Source organism: Erpetoichthys calabaricus, chromosome 4 (genome assembly GCF_900747795.2).
Source record: "Erpetoichthys calabaricus chromosome 4, fErpCal1.3, whole genome shotgun sequence".
Lineage (NCBI taxonomy): Eukaryota > Metazoa > Chordata > Cladistia > Polypteriformes > Polypteridae > Erpetoichthys > Erpetoichthys calabaricus.
The window spans coordinates 157,713,601-157,727,885 of NC_041397.2; the positions used below are offsets into that span (position 1 = coordinate 157,713,601).

The 14,285-nt window shown below is 39.0% G+C and overlaps 1 protein-coding gene across 1 annotated transcript in view; it reads right to left on the minus strand.

Moving 5' to 3' along the window:
- The window catches only part of LOC114651160 (glutamate receptor ionotropic, kainate 1), a 694,443-nt gene that overhangs the window by 131,619 nt on the left and 548,539 nt on the right, over positions 1 to 14,285 (minus strand). Inside the window, exon 11 of the mRNA XM_051925745.1 lies at positions 13,241 to 13,444. Coding sequence (XP_051781705.1) covers positions 13,241 to 13,444 — 204 coding nt within the window. The remainder of the gene's footprint in view (positions 1 to 13,240; positions 13,445 to 14,285) is intronic.

Genomic DNA, 14,285 nt, shown 5'->3' on the forward strand with positions numbered 1-14,285 from the left:
TAAATACAATGGCAATAAAAATCAACTTGTTAAATACCAGACCAAGTGTGAAATTGACATTAGAAATAGAAACCTCATGTAAAAATTTTAAAAAGCAAAAACACTAAGGATTATATTACAATAATATTTCAAAATTACTGAGATTAGTTGGGAGAATGACATTAAGAGAACACTGGTAGAAATTGACAAAAAATGAAAATAAGGCATCACAATACAGTTGGTAAGTTAAAAATAATAGTCAGGTTCACTGAAAAACAGGTAGATATTACATAATTTCCACTGAATCTGTTACTAGGTGAGTACAGTATATAGCATATATCATGGATGTAGGTTGATCAGAAGGATAGCACAGAGACCTTAGGCCAGAGAAAGGCAAATTAAAATGGCAGAGAAAGTTAAAAAAAACAATAAAATAAGCATTAGAAAGTTTACTATTGTCACGCATGGGCACCTCAGGATTACCATTTGGAGTCTATTAAGGTGTGTAATACCATCCCCACCCCCTCACCCCGGATGAGAGGGTGAATGGTCGCTAACCTTGTCATCTCTTTACATCTCTGTAGTGCAGAGAAACCACCCCTTGAGGGCAGCTGAACTCTGCCTACAGAGTCACAGAGCCGTGCCCATTCAAGTTCAAGTTCAAGCACTTTATTGTCATTGTGTAACACAACGAAATTACTTTTTGTGACAGCCCCAAGGTGCATTTAAAGAAAAGTCAAATAATTCCAAATATGTTGTATACAGTGTTAAGTGATCAAGTAACCAGAGCAAATTATAATTGCTCAAAGTACAGCAGCATAAATTGTTATTGCACCTGTTAATGAATAGTACATTACATATTCTATATTGTATTACATTAGTATATTGCACATTACCAATACAGTATAGCTTATTGCACATGTTCAATTAAAAATGGTCTCAGACTGAGAGAGATTCAGAGCAGAAAGTTTATGGCAGATGGGAAAAAGCTCTTTTTTAGTCTGTTTGTGCATACACAGATTGACCTAAAGCATCTTCCTGACGGGAAGAGCTCAAACAAAGAATTTTGTTCTTGAGAATGTTTTTGGCCCTTCTCACACAGCGAGTCTTATGCAAGAGTTCGAGTGATGGCAGCTCAGTCCCAATAATGGCCTCTGCTGTTTTTACGACCCGCTGCAGGGCTTCTTTAGCAGCCTTGGTGCAGCTGTTGTACCAGGCCATCATGTAGTTAGTTAAAATGCTCTCTATAGTGCATCTATAGCAATTAACCAGCAGCTTCTGGGGGAGGTCAGCTCTCCTTAGCTTCCTGAGAAAATAGAGGTGTTGCTGTGCTTTGCCTATTATAGCCAAGTTGTTGTCAGCCCAGAACAGGTCCTCTGAGATGGTGACTCCTAGAAACTTAAAGCTGGAAACTCTCTCCACAGCATCTGCATTGATTGTTATCGGACTGTGATTGGTCTTTTTAGTGATCCTAAAGTCCAGAATAACTTCTTTGGTCTTTTTGGTATTTAAGACCAGGTTGTTGGTGTTGCACCATTCTGTCAGATTCTGAACCTCTTCCCTATATGCAGCTTCACTGTTGTCTGTTACAAACCCAATGACAGTTGTATCATCCGCAAATTTAACAATAATGTTTGATTGGTGGATGGGTTGACAGTCATGGGTGAAGAGTGTATAGAGAAGGGGACTTAGTACACATCCTTGCGGCACACCAGTGCTCGGGGTAAGGGTGGAGGATGTGTGTTTGCCCATCCTGACAGACTGGGGGCGGTTGGTGAGAAAATCCAGTAACCAGTTGCATATGGACGGAGCAAGTCCTAGTGCATAAAGTTTTTGGATCAGCTGGTTAGGTATGATGGTATTAAATGCAGAGCTGTAGTCAATGAAGAGCATCCTAACATAGGTGTTGGGCTTTTCCAGGTGCAACAGGGCAGCATGTAGAGCCACACAGATGGTGTCCTAAGTTGATCTGTTTGACCGATAGGCAAACCGGTGTTAGTCTAGATCAGCTGGGATGGAGGCTTTGATGTGGGTGATTACCAGTCATTCAAAGCACTTTGCAATGACAGGGGTGAGAGCAACTGGTTGATAGTCATTAAGACAGGTAATCTTTAGTTTTTTGGGAACAGGTACAATGGTTGTGGATTTCAGGCACAAGGGGACTACACCTGAGGAGAGAGAGAGGTTGAATATGTGTGTGTAAATACCTCCGCTAATTGGTCAGCGCAGGCCTGCAGCACACGTCCTTGCACATTATCAGGACCTGCTGCCTTCCTTGTATTGATGTTTCCGAGTGCCCGCCGCACATCTTGTATGTGTACGACCAAAGGAGCATATAGACTAGGACACAAAAAAACAGAGATGATCCCAGAAGAGGCAGCCTCACTTCAGGGAGGAGCCTCCACATGATGCATCTCCCCATGATTTACCTGCTCAGATAAGCTTCTTTTTCTAATGAGCCTAGTTGGCTAAGACAGTATTTATGAAGCCTGATCCCTGTTGCGTCAAAGAGTGAGTATTTGTGTTCAGTTTTTTTTTTTTTTTTAAGATTGTTGCACTAAACAGGGTGGCCCCATTAGCACCCCGACTTTTCTTTGGGACTCCAGTTGTCCTTCTGTTTATCACACTATGATCAATGTTTTTTTACCAAGGTCTTCCAAAATGTATAAAAATGTGTCTTTACAAAACACTTGCACTGTAAAGTAAAACTTTACAACTTAATCAATTAACTCTAATACTGCCATAAACATGAACAGTTAAACTTTGGGAACAGCCTCATACCTTGACAATGAAGAGAACTAGCTGCTACTATTGCCCACATAGGAAATATGGTAGATCTTAAACCGGGCCAAATAGCACTTCTCACTCCATGAATCAGTGAATCCGTGAATGCCTGTACCAGCTCTTGTAGTTGAAGAAGGCTGAAGTGGAGCTGTAGATCTAACATATGTTGGACCTCAGGGTTATTGAGGAGAGTCGTAGCTCCTTTTCCAGCCGTATTGTACTGATTCTAAATCCAAACAGAAGTTGGTGCTTTTGCAACGATATTCAGAAGAATGTTAATCTGTTCAACTTGTTAAATGCAGGATGTTGGGCCCATTTTGCTTAATAACATTTAATGCTTTCTTTAACTTCCTCCTTTGTTTTTGGTCAAACCCACTTCACATTCTTTATTCCTTCATATACAAAGTACTGCATGCTAATTTTTGTGCAGTGCTCTGGCAGTGTCTTGTGTTGGTGTTGAGAGTTGTCGATGAAGTGAACAATCAGAGTCTATATATGTCTTCTCCTCTCCTAGTAGCAAATTATATTAAGTGTTTTTTAAAGATTATCTTTTAGTATCATATTGTCTGTGCTTTGTGGCGGAGAAAATCTTAACAGGAATATTATTACCCAGGATATCTCAAATACCATACCATACCATTTTTATTTCTTAAGCGCTTAAAAACACAGCATTACAACTGACCGAAGCGCTGTACAGTTAAAACAAGCAAGACTAAAAGCAAAATATTAAAAACAAACATTAAGAGAGAATTAAAACAGAGACACTAAAAACAGGTCAGGGGACCCAATAAAACAGAGAAATAGCAAAAAGCAAGTGGAAATAAGACAGGTTAAGAATTAAAAGCCAATGTGAAGAAGTGCGTTTTTAGGTGTGATTTGAATGTGGCGTCTGAAGTGGCTTGCCTAACCACTAAAGGTAAGGAGTTCCAGAGCCTGGGTGCACAGACGGAAAAAGCCCTTTCACCACGAACTTTAAAATGTGCCTTGGGAACGGTTAGGAGCAGCTGATCTGCGGATCTAAGAACACGAGGGGGATTGTGACGATGGAGCAAGACACTCAAGTAGGCAGGGGCTAGACCATTTAGTGCCTTATAGGTTAAGAGGAGTATCTTAAAATCAATTCTGAAGCTAACCGGCAGCCAGTGTAGGGTTTTTAAAATCGGTGTAATGTGTTGGCTTCTGCTGCTTCCAGTTAAAAGCCTTGCAGCCGCATTTTGAACCAATTGGAGTCTAGAAAGAGTGGCTTTACTAATACCATATAGGCAGGAATTAGAATAGTCGAGCTGGGACGTAATGAATGCATGGATTACTGATTCCAGGAGGTGGTAAGGCAGAATTGGTTTGAGTTTGGCAATTCGCCTGAGATGGAAAAAGCAGGATTTTACTGTGCTGTTGACTTGAGCATCCATTTTCAGGACCATATCCATTTTGATTCCAAGATTGGAAACAGACGAAGTTACTGGAATGGGAAGAAAGTCGAGGCCAAGGGGTAGGGTCTGTTTGCGGTCGGGACTAAAAACAATCACCTCGGTTTTGAATCGTTCAGGTGAAGGAAGTTTACAGCCAGCCAGTCCTTAATGTCAGATAAGCAGTCGAGAAGAGGTTTAGTGGAGTCAGTTGACACTTGAGGGAGAAATAAATTTGGCAGTCATCAGAATATACGTGATATGAGATTGCATGTTTTCTAAAAATTGCACCTAAAGGCAGGATGTAAATTGAAAAAAGTAGTGGCCCCAAAATGGAACCCTGGGGGACACCACATGGGAGTGGGACTGATTCAGATGAAAAATCGTCTAGCATGACTCTAAGAGTCCTGTTGCAGAAATATGACCTGAACCAGTCGAGGGCTAAGCCAGATACACCAGCCCAGGATTCGAGTCGGGAGATCATGATGTCGTGGTCGATTGTGTCGAAGGCAGCAGATAAATCGAGAAGAACCATAATCACGTAGAGTCCTGAGTCCAATGCCAAAAGGACATCATTTAGGACACGTAAATGCGAGGTTTCTGTGCTGTGTTGGGGCCTAAAGCCTGACTGAAAAAGGTCCATTACCTGATGGTCCTGTAGGTGATGAATTAATTGCTCATAAACTACTTTTTCGAGTAATTTTGACAGGAAAGGTAGTTTGGAAATTGGACGAAGATTGGAGAAGACGGCAGGGTCAAGATCAGGTTTTTTCATGATTGGATGTACAACTGCGTGTTTGAAAGCACAAGGAACTGTAGCTGAAGATAGACTACTAGTTATGATCTTTAAGACATCATATCAAATCACAGGAAAGACATCTTTCAGCAGTCTGGACGGCACCACATCGTCCGGAGAGCCCGAAGGCTTCATTGAGGCGACGATTTTTTCCAGATGGGGGAGCGAAATGGGTTCAAAGCTGGTGAGGGAGCCGTGTACAGGAACGGCTAAATCAACAGAGCCAGAAGAAGAAATGGAGATCTGGGATCTAATGTTCGTGACCTTCTCCAGAAAAAACGTAAGGATCTGATTGCAAAGAGCATTGGAGGGAGAAGAGAAAACAGTTGCAGCTGGAGAGAGGACAGCAAATATTTGAAATATAACAAAGTTGAAACAACTCCTAACAAATGGACAAGAGCAAGTCCCAAAGCTTGTTTAATTCTCTGCAATAAATGTTTCTTAAGCTAAAAACTAGTCGGCTTCTTACTCTAAAAATTATAAAGTGATGCTGACTATATGAACTATCTCTGAAATTGGCATGTTGCTATCATATGGATTGACTACAAAACAAACATTCATGTTGCAGGACAACATTGATAGTGCAAAACAAGGTGGGCACATCAGGCCTGTTAAGAAAGCAGATTTAACAGGGATACAGGCATCCTGCTGCACAAAACTCTTATTTGCATTCCAAACTAAGTGACTGAACTCCAGCTTGTACTAGGATCTGCTTAAACTTCATCTGATAAGAAAGGTGAAAGTTAGAGTTGCACAGTGCATTGGTATGAAAATCAGCAGCTTTAATGTTCAAAATTCACACAACTGAACTGTCCTCTAATCAGTACACAAAATAAGAAAATGGACTGAAAAAAAACTCAAAATGTGAACTATGGTAGAGAACAGTGATTAACTTGCCAGCAATAAAGACACCTGAGTAAACAGCAAGCAATTAGAAAACCTAGACCTTTAGACTTTATTTGAACAGAGTCTCTTTGGACTTTTTTACTGTGGAATCTTTAATCCCATGTTAGGCACACTCTTGTGTATATTTTTAAACAACTGCTATACATTGATTTTACATTCTGTATCTTTACTGACTTGAACATTGTATCTTTTAGATAACTCTTAGAATCTTAAACAGATTGCTAATTTATTAGACCTGGGGTAATTAGGATTGGAATGGCCAAATGGTCTGAGAAAGGCAAACATTTATTTATGACTCCTGTAATCATTGTTAATTTGACATGAAGTTAAACCTTTAAGTGTGAGTGCATGCTGGGAAGCAGATCAGGAAGAAAGGAAGGAAGGAAGGCAGGCAGAGTAGTGCAGGAGAAAGAAAAGCAAGGACAATCAAGAAGGAGAAAAAGTACTGCCGGGGTTCTCTGTGGACTGAACACCAATCTGAAGCAACTCTGCACCCAGACTTGAAGAGACTCATCTTCCATTACCTTAATTTTCTGTATTTTCAATAAGATACTTTTTCAAATACATCTCTTAACCTTTGTCGCTTTTCAAATACATATCCTACTTTTGCTATCATTGTTTTAACTGTGTTTTTATTAATGTTGTTTTATAATAATAATTTTATACTGTTCGATTGAGTCAGGTGTATTGTTAAGATCACTTATTTCAGGTGATTGCCATATTCCCACAGAGGTTAGCAGCTGAGAAGTGATGTCTTCAATACAAAGTACCACAGTGAGCGGGCACCTGCTTTGGTGATTGGCCCAGATTTAGCTCAGATCTGAAGAAAACCATTTGGTCTGTATGTGCATAGCTAATAAGTCTCTTTGCTTGAGGCAGCTGTCCATGTGCAGGCAGGGCTGTACACATTGGCACTATTAAGTAGATATCTAACACTCATATAAACAATGTAGTTAATAGTAACTATAGTGTAGGTGAACCTAAAAAACTAACACAGAAATGTTTATAATAATATACTCCAGGTAAAGTGATAAGAGCACCTGGTGTGGGTAATTGCCATATTCCCAAAGGGATCAGCGGCTAGAGGACAAAACGTTTTCCAATGGTAGCAGTGTGGTGAGCAGGCATCTGTTTTGATGATTGGCACAGGTGTAACTTAACCATTTGGTCTGCTTATGTTAAGCTAGTAACTCTCTTTGCTTAAAGCAGCTGTCCACATTCAGATAAACTATTAAAGTGGGGCAATATAAAGCAGCTATATTAAGGCAAAATTCCACTGACATCTCTCCAGAGGGCACTCCTCTTGAGCTAGAAGGCACAAAATGAACACAAACAAGGACAAAGACCTATAGTATATTTCAGGTGATGACAACTAGGATCGACAGAAGAACTTGTCTATTAGAAGACACTGGTTTTGTAATTGGAAATGATTTTAATCCAATTAGGAGAAGGTTCAACCTTCCTTTAAAACCACATGCACCCCATCTCTCAAAGAGTGAGAAGAAGAAAAGAGACAAAAGAATGGCAAGTTAAGAGAAGTTCAGGGATTCTGTCTGGGATTCCCTTAGGGAGGGGTAACTCTCCAGAATGTCTGAAAACAAATGAATCCTAATCTTGGAACCTTTAAGCTATGAGCTGCTTTCTTGGAGTACTGAAGCCGACAAACTCTTCTCTTTATGAGCCAGAGAGCCGAGATTCACTCTGCCAAACTAAGCACTGAAACGTATTTATAACTGAAACTTATAAATATGCTAGCTGTGTAAGCCTGTGCTGTAAAAAGCCCAGTGTCCTAGAAACTATTGAAATTGTCAGAAAAAAATTGAAATGTAGAGATGTCAGGTAATTGAAAGGAACTACCCTGGGCATCTCTTTCCTAGGTTTTGTTGTGCTGATGTGTTTGCCTTGCTTGTGTATTAGCGGCAGGAGGAAAAGTAAAAGGGATACCGTTTTGCCAATGTGCTTGTCTCACCTGCATAAGAGTTTCTCTCTTTTCTCGGCGGTTTTACTTTTGCAACAGAGTCACTTTCTTCTTCTGTCTTATTAACTTGGGGCTGCCTTGCTGGCTCTCTGAGCTTTATGCTGTAGTAACCTTGCACTTCCGGGCTGGACAAACAGAAACACACATTTCCACACGTAGATGTTTATTTAGTTTTCTATTTCCTCTGAGGTGTAGCCCTTACCCCAACTCCACCTCTCACTTCCGGGCCGGACAGACACACACACTTCCATGTGTAGATGTTTATACATAAGATGATTTAATTTTAAAATGTGGAAAGTAACTTTTAATAATTGTGTAAGTAGTAATGTTTTTGACTGGTCTACTAAGTATTGCTTAATTTGAGAAAAAAATGCATGATAAAAAGAGAACAAAGCCTGAGAAGAAAAACTTTATTTAATGCATGTGGAGATGTTGAATAATAAAAAATGTCACACAGCACTTGGCTATGATACTGCAGCCCCTGTGTCTTTTTTTCTATGCTTGTTGTACTGTTTATGCAAGCCGACTGCAGTTTGGAGACAAAATGGAATCAGGAGATGGCATGAAGAAGTCAGAATTCTTGCAGGGGTCATAACTGAGAAAACAATCATTAAATTACAAAGCTTGTAACCAGAATAATGTTCAGGGAAATGTGCTGTAAGTCATAAGCCAAAAAAGGACGCATATAATTATAGCCAAGAAACATGAGAAATGTAACCAACAAATTTAAAAACTATCAATATTAAATGATGCAAAGGTTTTTCTTCCACAAATTCAAATCTTGGACAATTACGTACATATCACAATGGCTTTTTAAGATATCTTGCTAGTGACAACATGATGTACAACAAAGATTGGAGAGTGAAATGTATTGATGTTATCCATGCCAATAAATGAGAAGCAGCGAAGAGGTTTTGTATGTTCTGTGGTGTGAAAGAGTTAATTAAAAAATATATATTCCTCCTAAAAACTCTATGTTTTGGTTGCTGCTACAGAGCCATGCATTTTTTGCTTTTATATCGCCTGTGTTTAGGGGGACATTTGGAAAAGTTACTTCTATTTGTTCTTGTTATTTGTATTCAAACTAGCGTTGGCAAGGTAGGGCAGTAAGCATCAGTAGCTGACACTGGCATCTCTGTAAGTAAATAACCAGCATCGTAAGAATAGTTATAAGTAACAGAAACAACGATTCCTTAATAGAGAAAAAAAGGCAGGGGCTGAGCGGTATAGAGAAGGGCTCCGCGTCATGTATGTTTGAGGCTAATGTTAAGATACTGATTAGGCACAAGTAGCTGTAGCAGCAGACAAGACAGTAAGAAATTTACTAGCAATGGATATTCAGTAAGCAAGTTTTTCTAGACTGAACAGTTCTTAGCAGTCATGAAAGTAGAGCAGTTAAGAGGGCGACAGTGTAAAGGTTTATTAATACAAAGGAATACAAACGGTGCAAGTGAAGAGCTTTTAAGTAAGGAGTAAGAGGAGCGCAAAGTTAGGACAGCAGACAAAGTAAAGTTAACCTCATAGAAGGAATAGTTCCTCCAAACCAAAGCAATCTCACTTCTCTGGCTTTGTCTCCAAACTGTCTTCCCTTAACTGACCCTCTAATGTACTAATTTCTAATCCTGTCCATCCTCATCACACCCAATGCAAATCTTAACATCTTTAACTCTGCCACCTCCAGCTCTGTCTCCTGTCTTTTCGTTAGTGCCACCTTCTCCAACCCATATAGCATTGCTGGTCTCATTGCCGTTTTGTAGACCTTTCCTTTCACTCTTGCTGGTACCTGTCAATCACAAATCACTCCTAGCACTCTTCTCCACCCATTGCACCCTGCCTGCACTCTCTTCTTCATCTCTCTTCCACACTCCTAGTTACTCTGTACTATTGATCCCAAGTATTTAAACTTATCCACATTTGCCAACTCTACTTCCTGCATCCTCACCATTCCTCTGACTTCCCTTTCATTCACACACATGTATTTTTTTTCTTGTTCATACTGACCTTCATTCCTCTCCTCTCTAAGGCATATCTCTACCTTTCCAGGGTCTCCTCAACCTGCTCCCTACTCTAGTTACAGATCACAATGTCATTTGCAAACATCATAGTCCAAGGAGACTCCTGTCTAATCTTGTCTGTCAACCTGTCCATCATCACTGCAAATAAGAAAGGACTCAGAGCTGATCTCTGATGCAATCTCACCTCCATCTTGAAAGCATCCATCACTACTACTGCAGACCTTACCACTGTCACACTTCCCCCATTCATATCCTATACCACTCTTCCACACTTTTCTGCCAATCCACACTTCCTCATACAATACCACAACTTCTCTCTAGAAACCCTGTCATATGCTTTCTCTAAGTCCACAAAGACACAATGGCACACCTTCTGGCATTCTCTATACTTCTCCAACAACACCATCAGGGCAAACATTGTATCTGTAGTGCTCTTTCCCAGCATTAAACCATACTGCTGCTCACTAATCATCACCTCCCTTTTCACCTATCTTCCCCTTCTCTTTCATATAACTTCATACTGTGGCTGATCAGTTTTATCCCTCTGTAGTTACTACAGCCCTTTTTTCATCTCTCTTATCCAACCTCTTCCTTTGTACTTCCTTTGTACTTTCCCATTCCACCACCAGGTATCATCCCTCTGTAGTTACTACAACCCTTAACATCACATTTATTCTTAAACATCAGTACCAGTACACTTCTTCTCAACTCCTCAGGCATACTCACCCTTTCCAAGACTGCATTAAACAATCTGGTTAAAAACTTCACTGCCATCTCTCGTAAACACCTCTATGCTTCCACAGGTATATCATCTGGACCAACAGCCTTCCCATTCTTCATCCTCTTCATAGCTGTCCTTACTTCTTCCTTGCTAATCCATTGCACTTCCTATTTTATTGTCTCCACATCATCCAACCTTCTCTCTCTCTCACATTCTCTTCATTCATCAACTTCTCCAAGTACTCTTTCCATCTATTCAACACACTCTCCTCACTTCTGAGTACATTTCCATCATTATCCTTTCTCACCCTAACCTGCTGCACATCCTTCCCAGCTCAGTCCCTCTGCCTTGCCAATTGGTATAGGCCCTTTTCTCTATCCTTATTGTCCAGCTTCTCATACAAGTCATCATATGCCTTATCTTTAGCTTTTGCCACCTCTCTCTTCACTTTACACCTTATCTCATTGTACTCCTGTCTAATTTTTTCATCTCTCTTATCCAACCTCTTCCTTTGTACTTCCTTTGTACTTTCCCATTCCACCATTTCTTCCTTCCTCTGTCCAGATGTCACACCAAGCCCCTTTCTAGCTGTCTCCCTTGCTACTTCTGCTGTAGTTGCTCAGCTATCTGGTAACTTTTCACTTCCACCCAGTGCCTGTTTTACCTCCTCCTTAAACTCCATTTTACTGTTTTCCTTTTTTGGAGTTGTACGTGGTGGAGCATAATTTTGATATTATAGCAATAACAGAAAACATTAAGGGGATGAGTGTAACATAGAGGGATGCACATTTTTATGAAGAATATACCGAACAGAAGAGGTGGGGTTGCTGTTTATATCAAACAGAATTTAAACACATTTAATATTCAGTTTGACGACCAGCCCCATCTTAGTGAGGACATCTAGCTTCATCAGGAAAGCATAAGGTACCTTATTTTAGGAGTGTGTTATAGACCACCAAATGCAGACAGTAATTTCAATTCACATCTTTTTACTAATATTAAAAAGGCAAGTTTACAGGAGAATATTATAGTCATTGGGGACTTTATCCAAATATTAACTGGGATAACCTTGCATATAATGGAGCACAAGAGCAGAAATATTTAGAAGTAATCACTGAGTGATTTGTAACAAACCTTGCTATTCTGTGATTTGCACTGCTGCCAGACAGCCCTGGTGTCTTGCATTTTGACTTGCGCAGTGTGTATAGTTTGTGTATTCTCTCTGGGTAATTGTGGCTTATCCTTTTTCATTTCAAAACCATTTCAATTTAGGCATTTCATAGCCAATATATTTTCCTGGTTACTGCATGGTTGTAAGACTCTCAGTTTACTTAACATTTAAAACTTTATTGCTGTATTTTGACATATGATAATAAGGTCAGAGGGTATCACAATGACCTGATACCAGTTAAGACAAACCAGACACCAGCATCCCATTCTTTGGTTGATTTTTGTGCTGCAAATGGTGCATTACCTTGTATTTCTCACTAGTCATTTGCAAAAGGGGGGACGATATGTTAGTGAAGTCTGCATACAGAGAAGAAGAATCTGGTATGATCCCACCAGAATGTACATGATAAAAATGCCTGCTGTGCCTGCTTGTTGCACTTCTGGGACTTGTAGGACACATGCTAGGCCTACTGCCCTCGAACAACACCTTTCTTGTGGCACAGATATGAAGACTTACACTGTAACTACTAGCAGGAGTTTATCTTCTTGCCAGGCATTGCAGAACTCTGTCCTTGTCTGGTACTGTACTGTATACACTACCCTTATTCACTGTACCACTTATCACAACTAAAGTATGCCTATGTCCATTCTCAAAGCACTTTCCTATAATCGCCCTGATTATTACCTTCTGGTTATGAAATGCCAGTTTAGCACCACTGTCATGCTGAAAGATTTATTTTCAGATCATTTTAAACCTGTGGAAAGTTTGTAATGAGTCTGATTCTTGTTATCCATGAATGAATGTGAATGTGAATCCTATTTAGCTTGTGTCACATGCAAATGCTTGAATGCAGATATCACTGTAAACCAATAAACCTGTATCAAGAATGGTCTAGAGATGCTTGGATTTGATCCTGGGATTTTTTTTTGATAAGTACCTTGTAAGTGTTTTCTTTTTGCCTGAGGAGTAATTGTAAATGACACACATACTATATCTATGCACATTTTCTTCATTCGTATATATTACACTTTCAAGAGTGACTAGATTGTGGTACAGCACATTACACTAACCTGTATGGATAAGAACTGGCTAGGTTTCTAACTTTTAAATATTAGAGGACTCATCCTTTTTCATTGTGATTAACTTGTTACTGAATTATTGCAGCACTTGGAACATATATTATTCACTTTTTTGACAAAAGCTAATTCTTGTTTATCTATTTATGTTCCTTTTAAAAGTACCAATTCCTGTAAACAATAAACATATGCTCACGCACATTTAAAAACTTCAAATTCTTTATAACTATGGACACTAACTATTAAAATGAACATGCATTTTAATCAAGCATACAAACTTAGAACAGAATTTCATCTGTGGAGTAGCAAGAAATGTAACATTAAAACACACATTACATACAACCTTAACTCTTTTTAGCATAGTAAATTTCCCAAAAAATATTTACAGTGAAATAAATTGTTGCTTACATGATCAATGAGTTCTCTCACCATCCCATTCCATTCGCCCTTGTCGTTCTGAGCACCATATTTACCATCAGAAACCAGTTTCACTTCATAAGCAAAACCAAGAATGTTGGACAGTTCCTTTAGCAAATCCAGGCAATATCCTTCAAATCGATCATTTCCGTACAATGGCTTATCTGATTTCTTATGCATGACATATGGGTCTTCCTAAAAAACAGAGTGATTTCATTTTACTCAGCATAAACTATGTTTTACAAAAATATAAATATAGTCTAAACTCCCTGATTAAATACATTTTTTTAATTATTAAACACTAAGATATATAATTTAAGCTACTGTGAACAAAATTACTTCATCAGAAAATGACATCTTCATATATTGTTGATGAACAAAATCACTTTATCAGAAAATGACATCTTCATATATTGTTAGTGACTTAACTATTTAACAAACTATTAAAAATTTCAAGACAATGAAAAAATATGTACTTCATTAAATTTTATGTTGTACATATTTCAAAATTATTTTCTTTCAATTTATAGAAGGAATTTCAAAGTGATTTATCTTGTCATATTAACAGTTGAGATACAGCCCAGATGCCAGAACACCAACCGTCTTAAGACTAAAAACTAGGTAAGCAGAACTAAAATGACTTTACTGTTTAAAAGCCTGTGTTTTTTCATTTTGTAACACTACAAATTCCAATACAATACTGCCTAATATAGTAATGTGTCATGGTTCGCTCTGCCTCACCACAAAGTCCTTTCAAGGAGACCAGGGAAACCAAACCATAAACACGAGGACATTAAAAGCCTCAAATCATTTTCTTTTCTCTTTCAAAGAGGGAACTAGATACAGATCGAAATGCCCCAGGAAGGCCTTGAGGACAGCCTCATAAAATCAGATTTAAAGACTGGGTCCTAGGTGCATGAATTACCAGAGAAAGGAGATGCAAAATAAGGGGGCAGATTGCTTTAACAACTAAATAATAATTGAGAATGAACTGTGTTTTTATCCCATTATATAGAGCCCCAATTCTAATACAGTA